The sequence below is a fragment of the Acinonyx jubatus genome, chromosome A2 (assembly GCF_027475565.1).
Source record: "Acinonyx jubatus isolate Ajub_Pintada_27869175 chromosome A2, VMU_Ajub_asm_v1.0, whole genome shotgun sequence".
Lineage (NCBI taxonomy): Eukaryota > Metazoa > Chordata > Mammalia > Carnivora > Felidae > Acinonyx > Acinonyx jubatus.
In genome coordinates this window covers 154351449-154365560 of record NC_069383.1, presented here as the reverse complement: position 1 = coordinate 154365560, position 14112 = coordinate 154351449, and the positions used below count along the sequence as shown (strand labels likewise).

Genomic DNA, 14112 nt, shown 5'->3' with positions numbered 1-14112 from the left:
CCCTCCTGCTCACCAGGTGTTAACTGGAAGACTGATCAGGGCCTCCCCTCCTACGGACAAGGCTAGGGCAGTACCAGACTGAATCCTGGCACCCCAATGGCTTGGCCGGATCCATCAGCACATAACTAGGGGCTGGCACATTGGTCTTCTCGTAGAAACAAGTTGACCAAAGCTGAACCTGACTGCTGAGCACATGCTACCTACCATCCCTGGGTGGCCTGACCCAGGTACCAAGTAAGGAGTGTGAGCCTGACATTCAGGCCTCTACCCGAGTGACAGAAAAAGAAGGCAGCAGGGCTGGAACTTACAAACTACCTCCTGTGCCTCCCAGTCAACCTCAGAGCCAGCTCCACTTCTCAGCCACCCCTGAGAAACCACAAACCTAGCCAGGTGTGTGAGCTGAATGCCTGGGGACAGCCTTCAGCAGAGGCAAGAAGCCTGAGGTCACATCCCTACAGTCTCTTTCGAAACTGTGACCTCCACCAACCACTATGCCCTTTCTGTGCCTTAGTCTCCTTATCCAAGGAGGAGAGGGGCTTTGATAGTGCCACCCTCCACTTTGCAGACCCTCAGGTCTCCTTCGCCAGTAAGGGGGCTTACAGATGAGTCTAGTGGAGGTCAGAGTACAGATCTAGGTAGGACTCTGGCAGCTGCAGGTAGGAGAAACAGAAGGAAACTCAGCCCCAAGCAGCCCCTGGACAGTTCCCCCTGTTCAGGGACCTCCTGCATTCCCCAGAGCCTACCTATTCCTCACTGCCCAGTTCTCTGCTTCGAGATTCAGTAAGGGCTCCCACAAAGTCAGCCTTTGCAAGGCTGGGGCCTTCACCTTTCTGCCCCCTCAGTGGTGCCCATTCCCAGGCTCCTTCACCAAAATATTACTTCTGGATTTCCCAAGCCATCCTCCCCTGGAGAGACCACCGAACATGGTTCAGAAGTCTCACTCTGTTGCTTTGTGGCTGTGTGGCAAAGCAGAGGACCCACAGTCTCTTTCTCCGTAAAACCAGAACACAACAATCCTTAGCTGCACTGAATTGTTTTGAGGCATAAATACGATGAAACTTTAGTATACACAAGCACTCAAGTTACGGGAGGGGTTATAAATGCTGCCGGACAAAGTAGACACCAACGAAAATCTAGAAAGTGGACTCTACATCTGCAGTGTCTGAGCAAATTGCAACTAACCTTGCACTAGCCACATTTCAAGTGCTCAACAGCCATAGGTGACCAGTGGTGGCCTATAGAACACGTATCTAGAGAACCTTTCCATCTCAGAAAGTTCTATCGGAAAGCACTGCTCTAGATAGAAGACGTTTTTAAGACCAAGAATGGTAGAGCCTGACTTGTCTAGGGTTTCAAATCCCAGCTCTGCCACTTCTGTGTGTCCCTGGGCAAATTAATGAATTTCGTTGTGCCTCAGTTTCCTTATCTGTAAAATGGGGATTATAATAACACCAGCCTTATATCGTTGTTGTCAGGATATAAATAAGTTTGTGTTTGTAAAGTGCTTAGAACCTATCTGGTTCCTAGTAAGAGCTGAATAAGCATGCATTAAAGTCACTGTCAGGCAGGGCAGGGACTAACTGGATCCAGAAGCAGCCCTGGCCCAGCCCCTGAGTAAAAGAGAAATAACCCCTACATGGCAGGGCAGTTGTGAGGACAGTTGTCAACATACTTTGAAAAGTGACTTGAAACCCTCCCAGGAAAGCAGAGTGGCTGACCCCCTCCTACCCCCCATCTCTCTGGGCCCCTGAGGAGGGTCAGGGCCCCAACCCCCTCTGCACCCTCTCCCCTTACCATCTCCGTAGGCTGGCCCAGGGTCCTCAGCCCAGGTGGGTGGAAAGGGCACTGCAAGAGGTAAGCGGGGCCGGCGGGAGGTCAGGAAGCCGCTAGGTGACCCCCCAGGCTCGCAGCCCAGGGGGCTGGGGGGCCGCTCAGCAGCCGAGGTGGCCAGCAGCTCTTGCAGGATGTTGATGGGTGACACGGTGAGCTCCCAGTTAGTGATGCCAAAGTCACGCAGGTGGGCCCGGGCATGGCTGGAGAGGCCGGCCCGGGTGTCGAAGCCAGCCCCACAGAAGTCACAGCGCATCAGGCTGAAGGTGCCTGGGTCGAAGTTAGCCACTGTGGAGGGAGAGAGGACATGGGCTGCCTGGAGGGGTGACTCTCTGGCCCCAGCCATCCCCGTTCCCAGGGGACCTCACCCTCCACCCTCCACCCTCCACAGATTACACAGCCAGTGCCATCCCTGACCCAGGACACCTCCCTTTCCCATTCACACTCCTGCCTGTGTGAGCTCACACATCCTCCCGCAACTCCTGCTCCAAGAAGCCTTATGTGCCTGGCCTTCCAGATTTCCCCCTACTTAGCTCTCGCATCAGGGGCTCCACCCTCAGAAACTTCTCTAGTTGTGGATTTGCAATCTTTTGGGTGAACGTTCGATTGAGAGCCTTCTCGTGTCTACAGTACATGCCTATTTTTGCTCACTGTCACTCCAGTGCTGTCGGTTAAATCTTTGTTGAATGAAGAAATGGCCAAATGGATGGGATCCCCTCCCCTGGGAGTCTGCTTGCCGCCCCCCCCCCCCCACAACAGCCCCAGGCAGAGTCAGGGACCTCCTCTCAGCTTCCCCAGCCCCTGGCTTTCCCCATCACAGCCCTGGTCACTCACCACCATAACTGCCTGGTTTTGTGGCTGTCTGCCCCCTGACCCTGACCCCCAGTGTACGCGCACACATGCACGCATGCGCACACACGCTCTCAAACACCACACCAGCACCTCCCCCAAGTGGGATCCACGTTCGCCAGCGTCAGAAGCACCCAGGGCAATCCTGTTGGAGACAGATCTCCAGAATCAGAACCCTGGTCCTGGGAATCTGCATAGCTCACAGGCTGCCCTGGGGTTTCTGAGGCCGGCCAGGGTCCCACACTCCTATTACTGGGCCGGGAACTCCAAGAGAGCAGGGACTGCTATTTCCTTCCCTGCTGTGCCCCCAAATGCCCGGAACAGAGGGGACCTCTCTCAATAAATATTCGCTGAGTGAAGACATTAGTGAAATTCCCTGCCTGGGGCTGCCTCCTCTGCCCATACTCCTTCCTCCAGCTGCTGGAAGGGCCAGGGCATCGGGGCGTCCCCACACCTCCACCGATGCAGTGGCCTTTGCCGCGGCTCCCAGTCTTCCAGAAGGGGAGGCCCTGACTTCCCCCTGCTTGGCGCTATGGGAGGACTTAGAGTGAGGGTTGCTCGGTTCAGAGCTCAGCTGCCCAGCTGCACGTCTCGCGGGCCTCGGAGGGAGGTGGGTGCCAGAGCGAAGCCGCCCTACCTTTTTTCTTCTTCTTCTGGAAGGAGAACCTGCGCTCAATGGCCTTCACCTCCTCGGCAGAGATGAAATGCCGCACATTGTAGCTGACGCCCACACGGTTCAGGTGGCCCCGGACGTGGTTGGCCAAGCCGATACCGTTGTGGAAGCGATCCGGGCAGTAGGGGCACTTCCGCTCCTCATGCTTCAGTGCCACCGCCGGGTCCCCATCCAAGAGTGCGTCCAGCCCCAGCGGGCTGCCCAGTGGCGCGTCCAGGAGCAAGAAGTCCAGGGGGTGAGTGCCCCCCAGCCCCAGCTCCTCGGGCTGCAGCCGTGGGGGCACCCGGGTTGCTGCAGCCATGACCTGTGGCCCCAGCTTTGCCACCAGCACAACGGGCACCATCCCTCGGAGCTGCTGCCGCTGTGCCCGAGAGGCCTCAGCTGCCCTCAGAGCTTTTCGGAAAGTCCGCTTCAGGTCCAGGGCCAGCTGTGGGATGAGGCCAGGGGAAGCTAGGGGTGGAAAGACCCCATTTTCAGGGGAAAAGTCCATTTCCGAGGCCAGCGGTATGTCTTCCTCCTCCTCTTCGCTCCAAGGGTGTCTCCGGTCCCCCAGCTGGCCTGGGAGCCCCTGCGGGTGGACCACGCTCTTGTTTCTACCGGGATGTAAGGAGTAGGGGGCAGATGCGAGAGGTGAGGGGAAGGCTGGCCTTCCCAGGGGCCTCTGATCTGAGCCGCGCAGAAGTGGCTTTGACAGTGGGAAATCCCTCATGCCTAGCTGCTGGCAGCCTGGGCCAAAGGCCAGGCTGGGGTCATATCCAGCAGGGTTCTCCTGCCACGTGGGGGCCAAGAGCGGCTCAGCTTTGCCAAAGTAGTCCTCGGCAGCATCAGGGAAGCGGGCATATGCCTCCTGGCTGGTGCCTGGCTGGCTGGCAGGGTCCTCCTCAAAAGCCTCGGCATCCTCCTCCCAGTGGGGGTGGGCATGCGCGAGCCTCATGTGCTCCCTGAGCAGGCTCTCGCTGGGCGCGGGGAAGCCACAGAAAACGCAGCCACTGAGCCCCGAGGAGCCTCGGTAGGGTCGATAGGCGAGGGCGGTGGCATCAGGGCCCGGGCTGCCGGCCCCGCTGCCGCCCCCAAAGGGCTCCCTGGCGGGCTGGCCCGGGAGCTCACGCATGTGCAGCTTGGCATGCTGCACAAAGGCCTTGGAGGAATTGGTGCCAAAGATGCACTTGGGGCACTGCAACCGTGCCTCCCGGCCCTCATCGCCTGGGACCTGCTTCAGTTTCTGGATCTCTTCAATGATCTTCTCCCGGGAGGCCTGGTGCAGCTGGCGGTGCTGCTCCAGGGCGCTGGGGTCCGCAAAGGCCCACCCACACTCTCCACAGGCCAGCGGGGCCAAGTCGGCGGGGGGCTCCTGGCCCGGGGCTCGGCGGTGCTGGCTCATGTGCTCCAGAAGGTGCTCCTTCTGCTTAAAGTAGATGCTGCACTCGATGCACGGGAACACGGCCGGCTCCTCGTCCTCGTCCTCATCTGGGCTGGCCACCCCCTTGGCCACCTCCTCCAACAGCTCGCACAGGTAGGGCCCCGTCCGGACCGGGGCCAGCAGCGGCTGCAGCCGCTCCACGGACGCCTCCGAGTTCACTGTCCAGGTCTGCGTGGCCACCTCCGAGGCTGACCTGGGCAGGCCCCAGTCGGATGGCTGGGCCAGCCCTTCAAGGTCTGCCAGGTGCTCCCTAGTGTCCACCACCGTCACATCCAATGACTTAGCGCTATCTTCTACTGGCACGAGCACCGTCCTGAAGGAGGTGAGGGGCAGGGGCTGGGGTGGCAGGTCCCGGTGCAGCCCTGCATCCTGGGGTGGGGCCTGCTCATCTGTGTCCCGGAGCCAGTCGAACCTGGGGTGGCCCCGGGGGGCCTTCTCCAAGAGCTTCGGTTCACCCTGATGGTGCAAGAACCTTCTAGAGCCCTCGAGCTCAATGTGGGGTTTCATGGTTCTCACAATGACCGAGTCCTCGAACCTCTGCTCAGATGTGAGGCCCTCCCTGGCTTCCTGGACCAGGGGGTGCTCCCAGGTCCCCTGGCCATCAGGGGGGCCAGGGAAGTGGCCCAGGAGGTGGGGTGGTGGGGAGCCCGGCTGGAAGTCCAGGCTGCCTCCATCCCAGCAACTGCAAGGAAGTGCCAATTGGGACAGGTTAGCCATGGGACTCAGTCTCCCTTCCTTGGGCAGGGGAGGGGATCCTTGTAGGCTCTGAGACAAGCCCCAGAGACCCAGCCCAAGGGCAACCTCAGAGGGACCAGGAACATGGAGGTGAGGGTGGGGAGGTATGGGGAGTGCAGGTGGCGCATCCAGAGCTGTTAGACCAGAAAACACATCCAGCTCCCAGGCTGCACCTGTCTATATAGCCCAGCCCCATTGCATGGTGGGAGAGTGTACAGGGTCTATCAGGGGTCACACCAGGGTCACAAGGCATGTCCTCAAGTCTGGTGGCACAGTCAACTCTCATCTGTCCCCCAGGAGGGCCCAAGGCTCTGATCTGTGCCCCCAAACCGGGGTGATTTAGTTCATCTAGTCTCACCTCCCCAGCAAATTTGGTGCAACTCTGTGGCGTAAACAACTCAAGGGAATGCTCTTTTCCCCTGCAGCTCCCTTCTAGGAAGGGTGGAGTCAGGAATGGTGGAAGGATCCTGCTCAGCCTCTAGCCCCAAGGACCCTGGCCTTCTTTGGGGGAAAGGGGAAGGCGAAGCAACCTCACCGGGCCTCAGTTTTCCAATCCTACAAATGGGGACGAGTCCCAAAAACCAGGAGCCTCTGTGTCCTTATGCAGCACCTAAGGAGCTTTCTCGTATCCATAATCAAAGGAAAGTTTACATGAGGTATGTGCTCATTTAAATAATCACAGCTGTGGGGCGCCTGGGTGGCTTGGTTGGTTAAGCACCCGACTCTGGCTCAGGTCATGATCTTGCAGTTGGTGGGTTCGAGCCCCGTGTCAGACTCTGTGCTGACAGCTCAGAGCCTGGAGCCTGGAGCCTGCTTCGGATTCTGTTTCTCCCTCTCTCTCTGCCCCTCCCCCACTCACGCTCCATCTCTCTCTGTCTCTCAAAAATGAATAAATGTTAAAAAAAAAATTTGTTGTAAACAATCACAGCTACAATCCTTCAAATGGGGGCCTTGACCCCGTGAAGTGTAAGGAGAGGAGGACACAGCTCAGTGCTGGGGGGAATGCTTCGCTTCACCAGATGCCTGGCTCCTGGTGAGCCCACAGCCAACATGGGTTCTTCTTATCACTGTCCCTGATAAATCTCCCTTCATTTTCAGGACCCTGCCTCCAAGAGGGGCTATAGATCGTGTCCACCAAACAGGTGAACACATGGCTCCACCAAGAGGCTGAGCGGAAAGCAGGGGGTCACCTCTCTCAGCCCCCTCGGTGACATGTGATACTAACAGGACCATCCCCCCAGGGCCATGGCAAAGATTCAGTGGGGTAAACCTGTGCCAAAGCTATCATTTAACCCGGTACAACTATTATTTGCATATTAGCACCCACCAAGACTTAATACAGGGTCCCTGCTGTCACCACTGCTGTCACTTCCTGCTCCTGTCCCACCTCCCTTGGGTCCTCAAGGCCAGCTTGTGAGATGCATCTTAGGGACTCTATTTTGCAGATGGGGAAAGTGAGGCTTAGAGAGGCCTGGCATCAGGCTAAGGGCCACCTGGCAGAGACAGGACTCCAAGGGTCTAACCTTCAGGCTCCTGTCCCTCTGGCCCTGCTCCTGGCAGGCATAATGAGAGTTGACTGTCTGTGTTCATCCCAGTCTTCCCCACCCCCTGCACACGCCCAGGGGCTTGTCTGCCGGGAGCCACCTCCTCCTGCCTGGCCTCCTGATTCCCTCCTTTCCCCTTCTCACTCCCCAGGGGGCTTCTTTTGGGCCTAGGCACATCCTGCTTGCCCCCCTGCCCTCCCTGACGTCAGGGCCAGCGTGGCACTCACCAGCTGCTGATCCGATGGGTGGCGGAGGTGGCACGGGGGAGGGCTTCGCTGAGGCCGGGATGGGGCTGCCCGTCTGCAACAGAGAGGGGAGACCCTGAGGGGCTGGGGTCCCCCTGGCCGGGGTCCTTCACAACACCCCAGCTCCGGGAGCCCTGCCGGGCACCTCGGAAGGGCCTAGCCGGCTCCCCACCCCTCTCCCCTGAGAGGCCTTTGGCCTCTGCACTCCTGAGCCTTGAAAGGGGTTTCTTTGGAAGAGTCTCTTGGGTCACCCACGGGGTGTCCTGCCTTTAACCCGCCTCTCTTTGCCCCCACCCAGCAACCAGGGTGATTTTTAAAAATCACACCCTGGTTAAAACTCACCTGACCTCTCATCATACCTATAATAAAAGCCAGATTCCCAACCACTACCTGCAAAGCCCTGAGAGGTCGGACCTCCACAGCAGGTCTCTCCAGCCTCAGCTCCCTGTCTTTGACCTTCATTCACTCTGTCCTGACTCCTCTTGATGCTTCAAGCTCACCCAACCCTTTCTGGCCCCAGGGCCTTTGCATTGGCTATTTCTTCTGTCTGGAGAGTCCTTCCCTGGCCACTGACCAAAGTGAGCCCCTATGACTTTCTGTCTCGTCTCCTGTTTCATTTCTGTCTTTGAACTCTCTGAAATTGCCTTGTTCCACTATGGATGACTGCTTTCCCCGAGTCCCTGCAAACAGGTAAGCTCCCCCTGAGGGCAGGGACTTTTTCAGCCTCCTTCACTGCCGCATCCCAGTGCCTGGCACACAGCAAGTGTGCAACCAATACTTGCCAGTTGATGAGTGAGGAGCCCTAAGCCCGAGCTGCAAAGGGCCTATCCCTGCCTCCCAGGCCCCCTTCCAGGCCTCAGTCCTAGAATCAAATCCCCTCCTGGGACCCCTTACACAGATAGAGCCAACTCTCCATTATCCGCCTGTGGAGCCAACGCCTGGAGCGACCACAGGAATCCTGGCCTGTGCCTCCTCTGCCCGCCGCACTCGCCTGACATGGGTGAACGTGCCAGTTGGGGTGCAGGCCAATTGCCTGGGCCAAGGTTAACACACGGGGGGAACTTGTGCCCCGTCCAGAGCCTGACAGATGCAATTGCTGGATTAACTTCAATTGGAGGATGGTCCAGGGCTAGCTCTTTGTCTGATCCCCCACGGTTCAATTTGCCCAGGAAATTGAGAGCTGACAGGAGCCAAAGAATTAAAAGTGCCATCAGGGATGATGTGGGGAATCAGAAAGTTGTGGTCACTGGCTGAGGGTCTTTCTGCTGAGCCTGAGAGAAGGGCCGTGACTGTCACACAGCCTCTGGAAGGGGAGGGTGGTGATGGGGGTACGTAAATTTGCATTTCTAGAGCAGTTTCTCAACTTCAGCACTATCCGCGTGTAGGGTCGGATGATTCTCTGTGTGGTGTAGGACACTGAGCGGCATCCCTGGCCTCTCCCCCCTGGGTGCCAGGAGCACCACCCACCCCCCCGGCCCCCAGCCCCTGGCCCTGCCATCACGACAACCAAAAATGTCTACAGACATTGCAAAAGGCCCCTTGCAGGCAGAACCGCCCCCATTTGAGGACCCCTAGAGTAGACGGATGGGGAGCAGGGCCAGATCAGGGTTACACTTGACTGCAGGGGCCAGTGTCAGGGCGGAAGGATGAGGTGCATGTTGAAGGTGTGAGGGTTGGGAAAGCAAGGCCTGGACCAGCCAAGGGACAGAGATCTCAAAAAATGGGGTCTCTTGAGAACACAGGAGTCATAAATGTGAGCTACTCAGGGGAGGGCAAGCAATTCAGTGGCACCAAGCCCCTGCACAGCCTAGAGGTGCAGGTCTGAGGGTGCGGGCATCCTGCTTCTGAGATTCTGGGACCCCAGCTCTGGAGATTCTGGGCGTCCCAGATTCGTTGATTCTGTGATTGGCGTTGTCTAAGGATTCCATGAGCCAGGGGGCTGTGTTGGCCTCTTTGAGCAGCTCCAGCGAGGCTCCTATTTTTAGTGGCAGCATTTTGGAGGAAGCAGGCCAAGCAGGGCCCCGTGTCCAAGACACCTGGGAGCTGGGGGGCTTGCCCAGAGGCCTCCATGGCCAGAGGGGATCCAGAAGTCCCTACAGGTCGGACGAGGTGCCCAGATGCAGCCCTTGGCAGTGGCCATGCCAAGGGGCCCTCATGGACTCCTGCTATCTTGGGGGTCCCCAAGAGGGTTTGAAAATGAGAGAAGGAAAATGAGAAGGGTGTCCATTTGCAGCTTGAACCCCAAGCCAGGCAGCTTGGCAGAGTGACCATGAATCTAGACTTTGGAGGCAGACAGATCCAAGTTCAAGGCCCAGTGGTGACTGAAGGGCACACCTTTCCCACCTGTTTCCTCCTCTGTATATAGGGAACAGCCAGCACCCATCTCGCAGGGCCAGCGACGGATGCCAAGGAGATCACACAGTACATGCTCCATCCGGAGAGGCGGCGGTGGGAGGAAGGAAGGGCTGTGAGGGTGCCTGGGACGGGGGTCGGGGTTGGCTTGGAGGTATCCCAGGTTGGAAGCTGGAGGCTGGACCCAGAGCTCACTCCATGCTCTGATTTCCTCCCCAGCCTGGGGCCCCACGCAAGGGCAGAAATAGTATGTCGTTCATTCCCTGGCCCCCGGTCCCAATGCCAGGCACGCACCAGACTCCCATCAATCCTTGTGGACCATCTCAGCCCCCTAAGCCTTGGCTGCACCCAGGAGGCCGAGGAGAGAGAGGCCAAACATCAGGCGGGGGCTGCAAGGACGCTGTGGGGGCTCCAAGTCAATAGGCATAATGGAGGACAGAGAAGGCAGTGGACGCATCCGTGTGCAGACAGAGAAGTTTGGAAGTAGCCACTCCAGGGGTACCTTTGGGGGGCTCCAAGGGCAGGGGCAGGGTGAGGGAAGGCCCAGGCTTCAGGGTGGAACAGCAGCCCCAGAGGCTGTTCCTATTTATAGACATCACAAGACTCCTAGGGCAGGTGCCCAAGCCAGGAAGGGGGGTCGAGCAGGCTGAGAGGACAGCAGGGGAGGCGCTGCATCCCAAGCCCAGGCCCTCATCTAACCTCCAGGCTGTGACCCGCCCCCCCCCAACCAAGTCAAGCCACCCCTGCCCCAAGCCCCCATCCACTCAAGGACATCATTTAGGGTGGGCCTGGCCCCCTTTGGCAGCCACATCCCCCTCCTCTCCAGGGACATGCACTGGAGCCTGGCTGATTCCCTGGAGGGAGGGAGGACGCACCTGCCTACTTACCTTCCCCCTCTCTTGCCAGACCTGGGGCTTCTGCCAGGTAGAGAACTGACCAGCTCCTCAGAAGCAGAGAGGATTCTGGGACCCCAGACCCCGCTTCCCTGGAGCTCTCATAAAATCAAGGTCTCAGGCCTGCCCTGGCCAGTTACATGCCGTGGAACATGGCTCTCCTTCTGTCTGGGCCTTGGTTATGAATGATCTAGAGGAGGGGATTGCTAAGGTTCCCTGAGCACTGATACTCTGCCCTCAGTCTCACCCTGTCCCCTGTTGTGTAACACCTTCAGTAGCTACCCATTACTTCCATGCCATTGCATGTGTGGAGCCTGATGCCTAGATGGCCCCTGCCTGTCTGTTCCTCATCCAGGACTCCTGGATGGCCCCCAGGCTGGGCCTCACCCACTGTAGCCACAGCAACTATGTCATAACACCTGGTAGCTGGTTTGTCTCCCAGCCAGATGGCAGGGTTCATGAGTGTGAGGATGCTGTATGTGTGTGGCCCCAAGAAGGTGCTCAGTAAATATCTGAATATCATCAGTATTGCTAAGGGTGAGCTGGGGGCAGGTCCAGGATGCCTTGACACAGCGTGGTGGTTAAAGACCAGGGCTGTCAAGCCAGGTTACTGCCAGCTGTGGGATCATAGGCAACTAATTTAACCCCTCAGGGTCTAAGACTCCCCATCTCGAACATGGGATGATAATAATTGAGGCTACCCCACAGGAATCTTTTAAGAATGACATGAGATGATCACATAAAGGGCTTGGCATGTAGGAAACTCCTAATAAGGTACCCGGAGGTTCCTGGAAACCAAGTCCTGTAGGGCAGGCCAAGGAGATGAAGGGAGACATCTGGTGCATCAGCCTGCACTGCCCCCATCACTCTGCTGCTCCTGCCTGGTCCTTGAACACACCAGGCTCCACCTCACCACAGGACCTTTGCGCCTGCTGTTTCCCCCACCTGGCTTGTCCTTCCCACCATTCTTTCAATGCTCCATTCAAATTCCACCCACTCAGGGAGGTTTCCCAGGTCCTCCGGGCATGATCCTAGCACTCTATGTAAAACCTTACGGCACCTGTTACTACCTGCCCTCACGTTATTTATATAGTTGCTTATTGCCTGTCTCTAGGATGTCAGGCCTCTTGTAGGAAGGGAGTTTTGCCTCTTTTGTTCATGGCTGTATCCCCAGCACCTAGAAAACATCCTGACACCATAGTCGTTGCTGAGTATTTAATGAATGAATAACAAATCTGGAGGTGGGGACAGTATGAGACCCCCTTCTGCTGGGTAAACTGAGGCACAAAGGGGTAGCTGGTGTCCCTGACTAGCCAGTCTCTCCCCGGCCACTAGAGGGCACAAACTGTTTTAACCTGTGGCTCAGGAGCAGGACTCACCGACAGTGTAGCAAGAGGGAGCTGGAACAGACTGATGGGACTGGGGTACACCTGGGGAACAAGTGGGCTGCTCAGGGTGCTAAGCTGTGCACTTGTATCCAACTAACGAGCTCAGAAGAGGGAACCAGGCCGACCCGAGTTCAAGCCCCAGCTCCTTGCCACCCCCTGTGGGGGGAGGGCATTCATCAGGTCTGTTTTCACAACCATAAAATGGGAAAATAAGCAGAGCACGAAGAGAAGGCTCTGGACCCAAGCAGAATCAGAATCCCATCCCAACCCCTGCTGGGCTGGGTGACCTAGCCCTCTCTGAACCTCAGGGACCAGGCTGGATGCTCCCCCAGGGCCGCAGGGCCCACTCTCTTACCAGAAATGCAACTTCTGCCATCCAGAATGTCTCGGGGTCCCTCCTTGGTGACAGGCAGGTAATGGGTGGACCGGAAGATGACACCTTCCCCCTCAGCAGCCTCGGCCCCACCTTCGATGTCTTCCCTCGGTGCTGGGCCGGGCAGTCTCTCGGGGCCACGAGGACGATCTGGGGCGGCCAGGCCGCCTGCCAGGGGCCCATCCATGGATGCTGTCTGCCTGGCTCCACTCAATTGCTGGTCTGGCTCAGCAAGGCATTGTAAGTCTGGGGGCAGAGAGACAGGTGCTCAGGAGAGGTGAGAAAGGGATGCTGCCTTAGTTTCTCCTACCTCAAAGTCCCAGTCCTCACCCTTGCTACTCAGTGCCTCAGTTTCCCTCCCGGCCCAGGAGAGCTAAGTAAATGGTGCTGAGGCCCTGTCCATATGCATTGTAACCCAGATGGCCCCTATCTTCCGTATGACTCAGTCTCCCCACGGGTAACTCCTCTTTACACAGCTCCTGCACTGTGCTGCCTCAGTTTACCCCATTTTTTCCACATGCAAATTCATGGACCTTGTTTTCTTCCAGCATTCATCCTATCACTCCTCCCAGATGCCTCCTCTCACTCATGCTCTACTGCACTTTCCCCAATTGTGCCCTCACTTCCATGTACATGCAGATCCTCTGTCCCTGCTTTAGCATGGATCCCAGCCACTTCTACACCCTGATCCTATACATTATCTCAAGTGCTCCCATCATTACCTCTGCACTTTTCCCACACTCTGACCCCTATCCTCGAAGGACCTTAGGGTTCTCCAGCGTTAACCCTTCACCCTCACCCACAGCCTTAAGTGACCCCAGCATTAACCCCTTCTCTTCTCCCCAACACTCCCTCATGCATACCCAGCCTGGGCTTCTTCAACCCACCCTCCCAAGATTTCTCTAGTCTGCGGACAAAAACGACGGATGGGGCTCCTGGTCCAGAAATGAGGACCCTGGGGAGGCCGAGTGTGTGAGGGGGTGGGTGCTGTCCTCTCCACCTATAAATACCTTCAAGGTAACGGCGGAAAGTGAAGGGCAGGAATGAGGCGCCCTCCCCAGGGAGATGGTGGGGAGGCCGGGCCCAGGCAACCGGGGCGGGGCCCGGGCTCCAGGCCTGGCTGCAGGCGCTGCCCTCGGGGGCCTGGGGGCTCCCAGGGGGCCAGTCCGTGGCCTGGCAGTCGTGGCGGGGGTCCCTGCCCAGGCCCAGAGGAAGCACCTGCGGGTGCCCACCGGGTGGGCACTGCCCGCGGGGAACAGGCGGGACCGCAACTTCGCAGCACTTTGGCAGCGTGGGAAGGGGCCTCCCGCCTGGACGCCCCCCGGGGGTCGCAGGGGTGGGGGCGGCGCCGCGCTAGCGCACCCCTCGTTGGGTCAGGGTCCGGGAGACGCTCCCTCCGCCCGTGCACTTCGGGGCGGGAGACCCCGTGGGACGCGCCGAGGTGGGGGGGGGGGACACCTGCCCCAAGACCCCCGCTCCTCCCCCCCACCGGAACGGCCCCGCCCCCGACCAGGCCCCGCCCCTGCAGGCCCCGCCCCCGCCCCCCGCCCCGGGGGGTCCCGCCTGTCCCGGCCCGGCCCTGGCCTCCCCCTCCCCGCTCCGGCTCCGCCCCGCCCGCGGGCTCCCCAGGCCGGGCCGGGCCTCACCGGGGAGGCGGCGCCGCCGGCCAGGCGCCGGGGTTCGAAGCTTCCCTCCTCGGTGCGGCCGTCGCTGCCGCTACCGCCGCTGCCGCTCCCGGTGCCGGTGCCGCGGCCTCCGCAGCCGCCGCCGCCTCCACCGCTCGGGGGACATTGTCCCTTTAAATCGCTCC

General features: G+C 58.8%; 1 protein-coding gene across 6 annotated transcripts in view; it reads right to left on the bottom strand.

The window, feature by feature from the left end:
• Positions 1–14112, bottom strand: part of WIZ (WIZ zinc finger) — a 26268-nt gene extending 12156 nt beyond the window's left edge. For 4 of the 6 annotated variants that reach the window (XM_027050583.2, XM_027050586.2, XM_027050585.2 and 1 more), the window contains exons 1-5: positions 13949–14112; positions 12285–12548; positions 7279–7351; positions 3317–5454; positions 1795–2118 (exon numbers count right to left, since the gene is read on the bottom strand). In XM_027050583.2, coding sequence (XP_026906384.2) covers positions 1795–2118; positions 3317–5454; positions 7279–7351; positions 12285–12489 — 2740 coding nt within the window. In that variant the 5' untranslated portion in view covers positions 12490–12548; positions 13949–14112. The remainder of the gene's footprint in view (positions 1–1794; positions 2119–3316; positions 5455–7278; positions 7352–12284; positions 12549–13948) is intronic. The other 2 variants (XM_027050588.2, XM_027050589.2) reach the window with 1 other exon arrangement.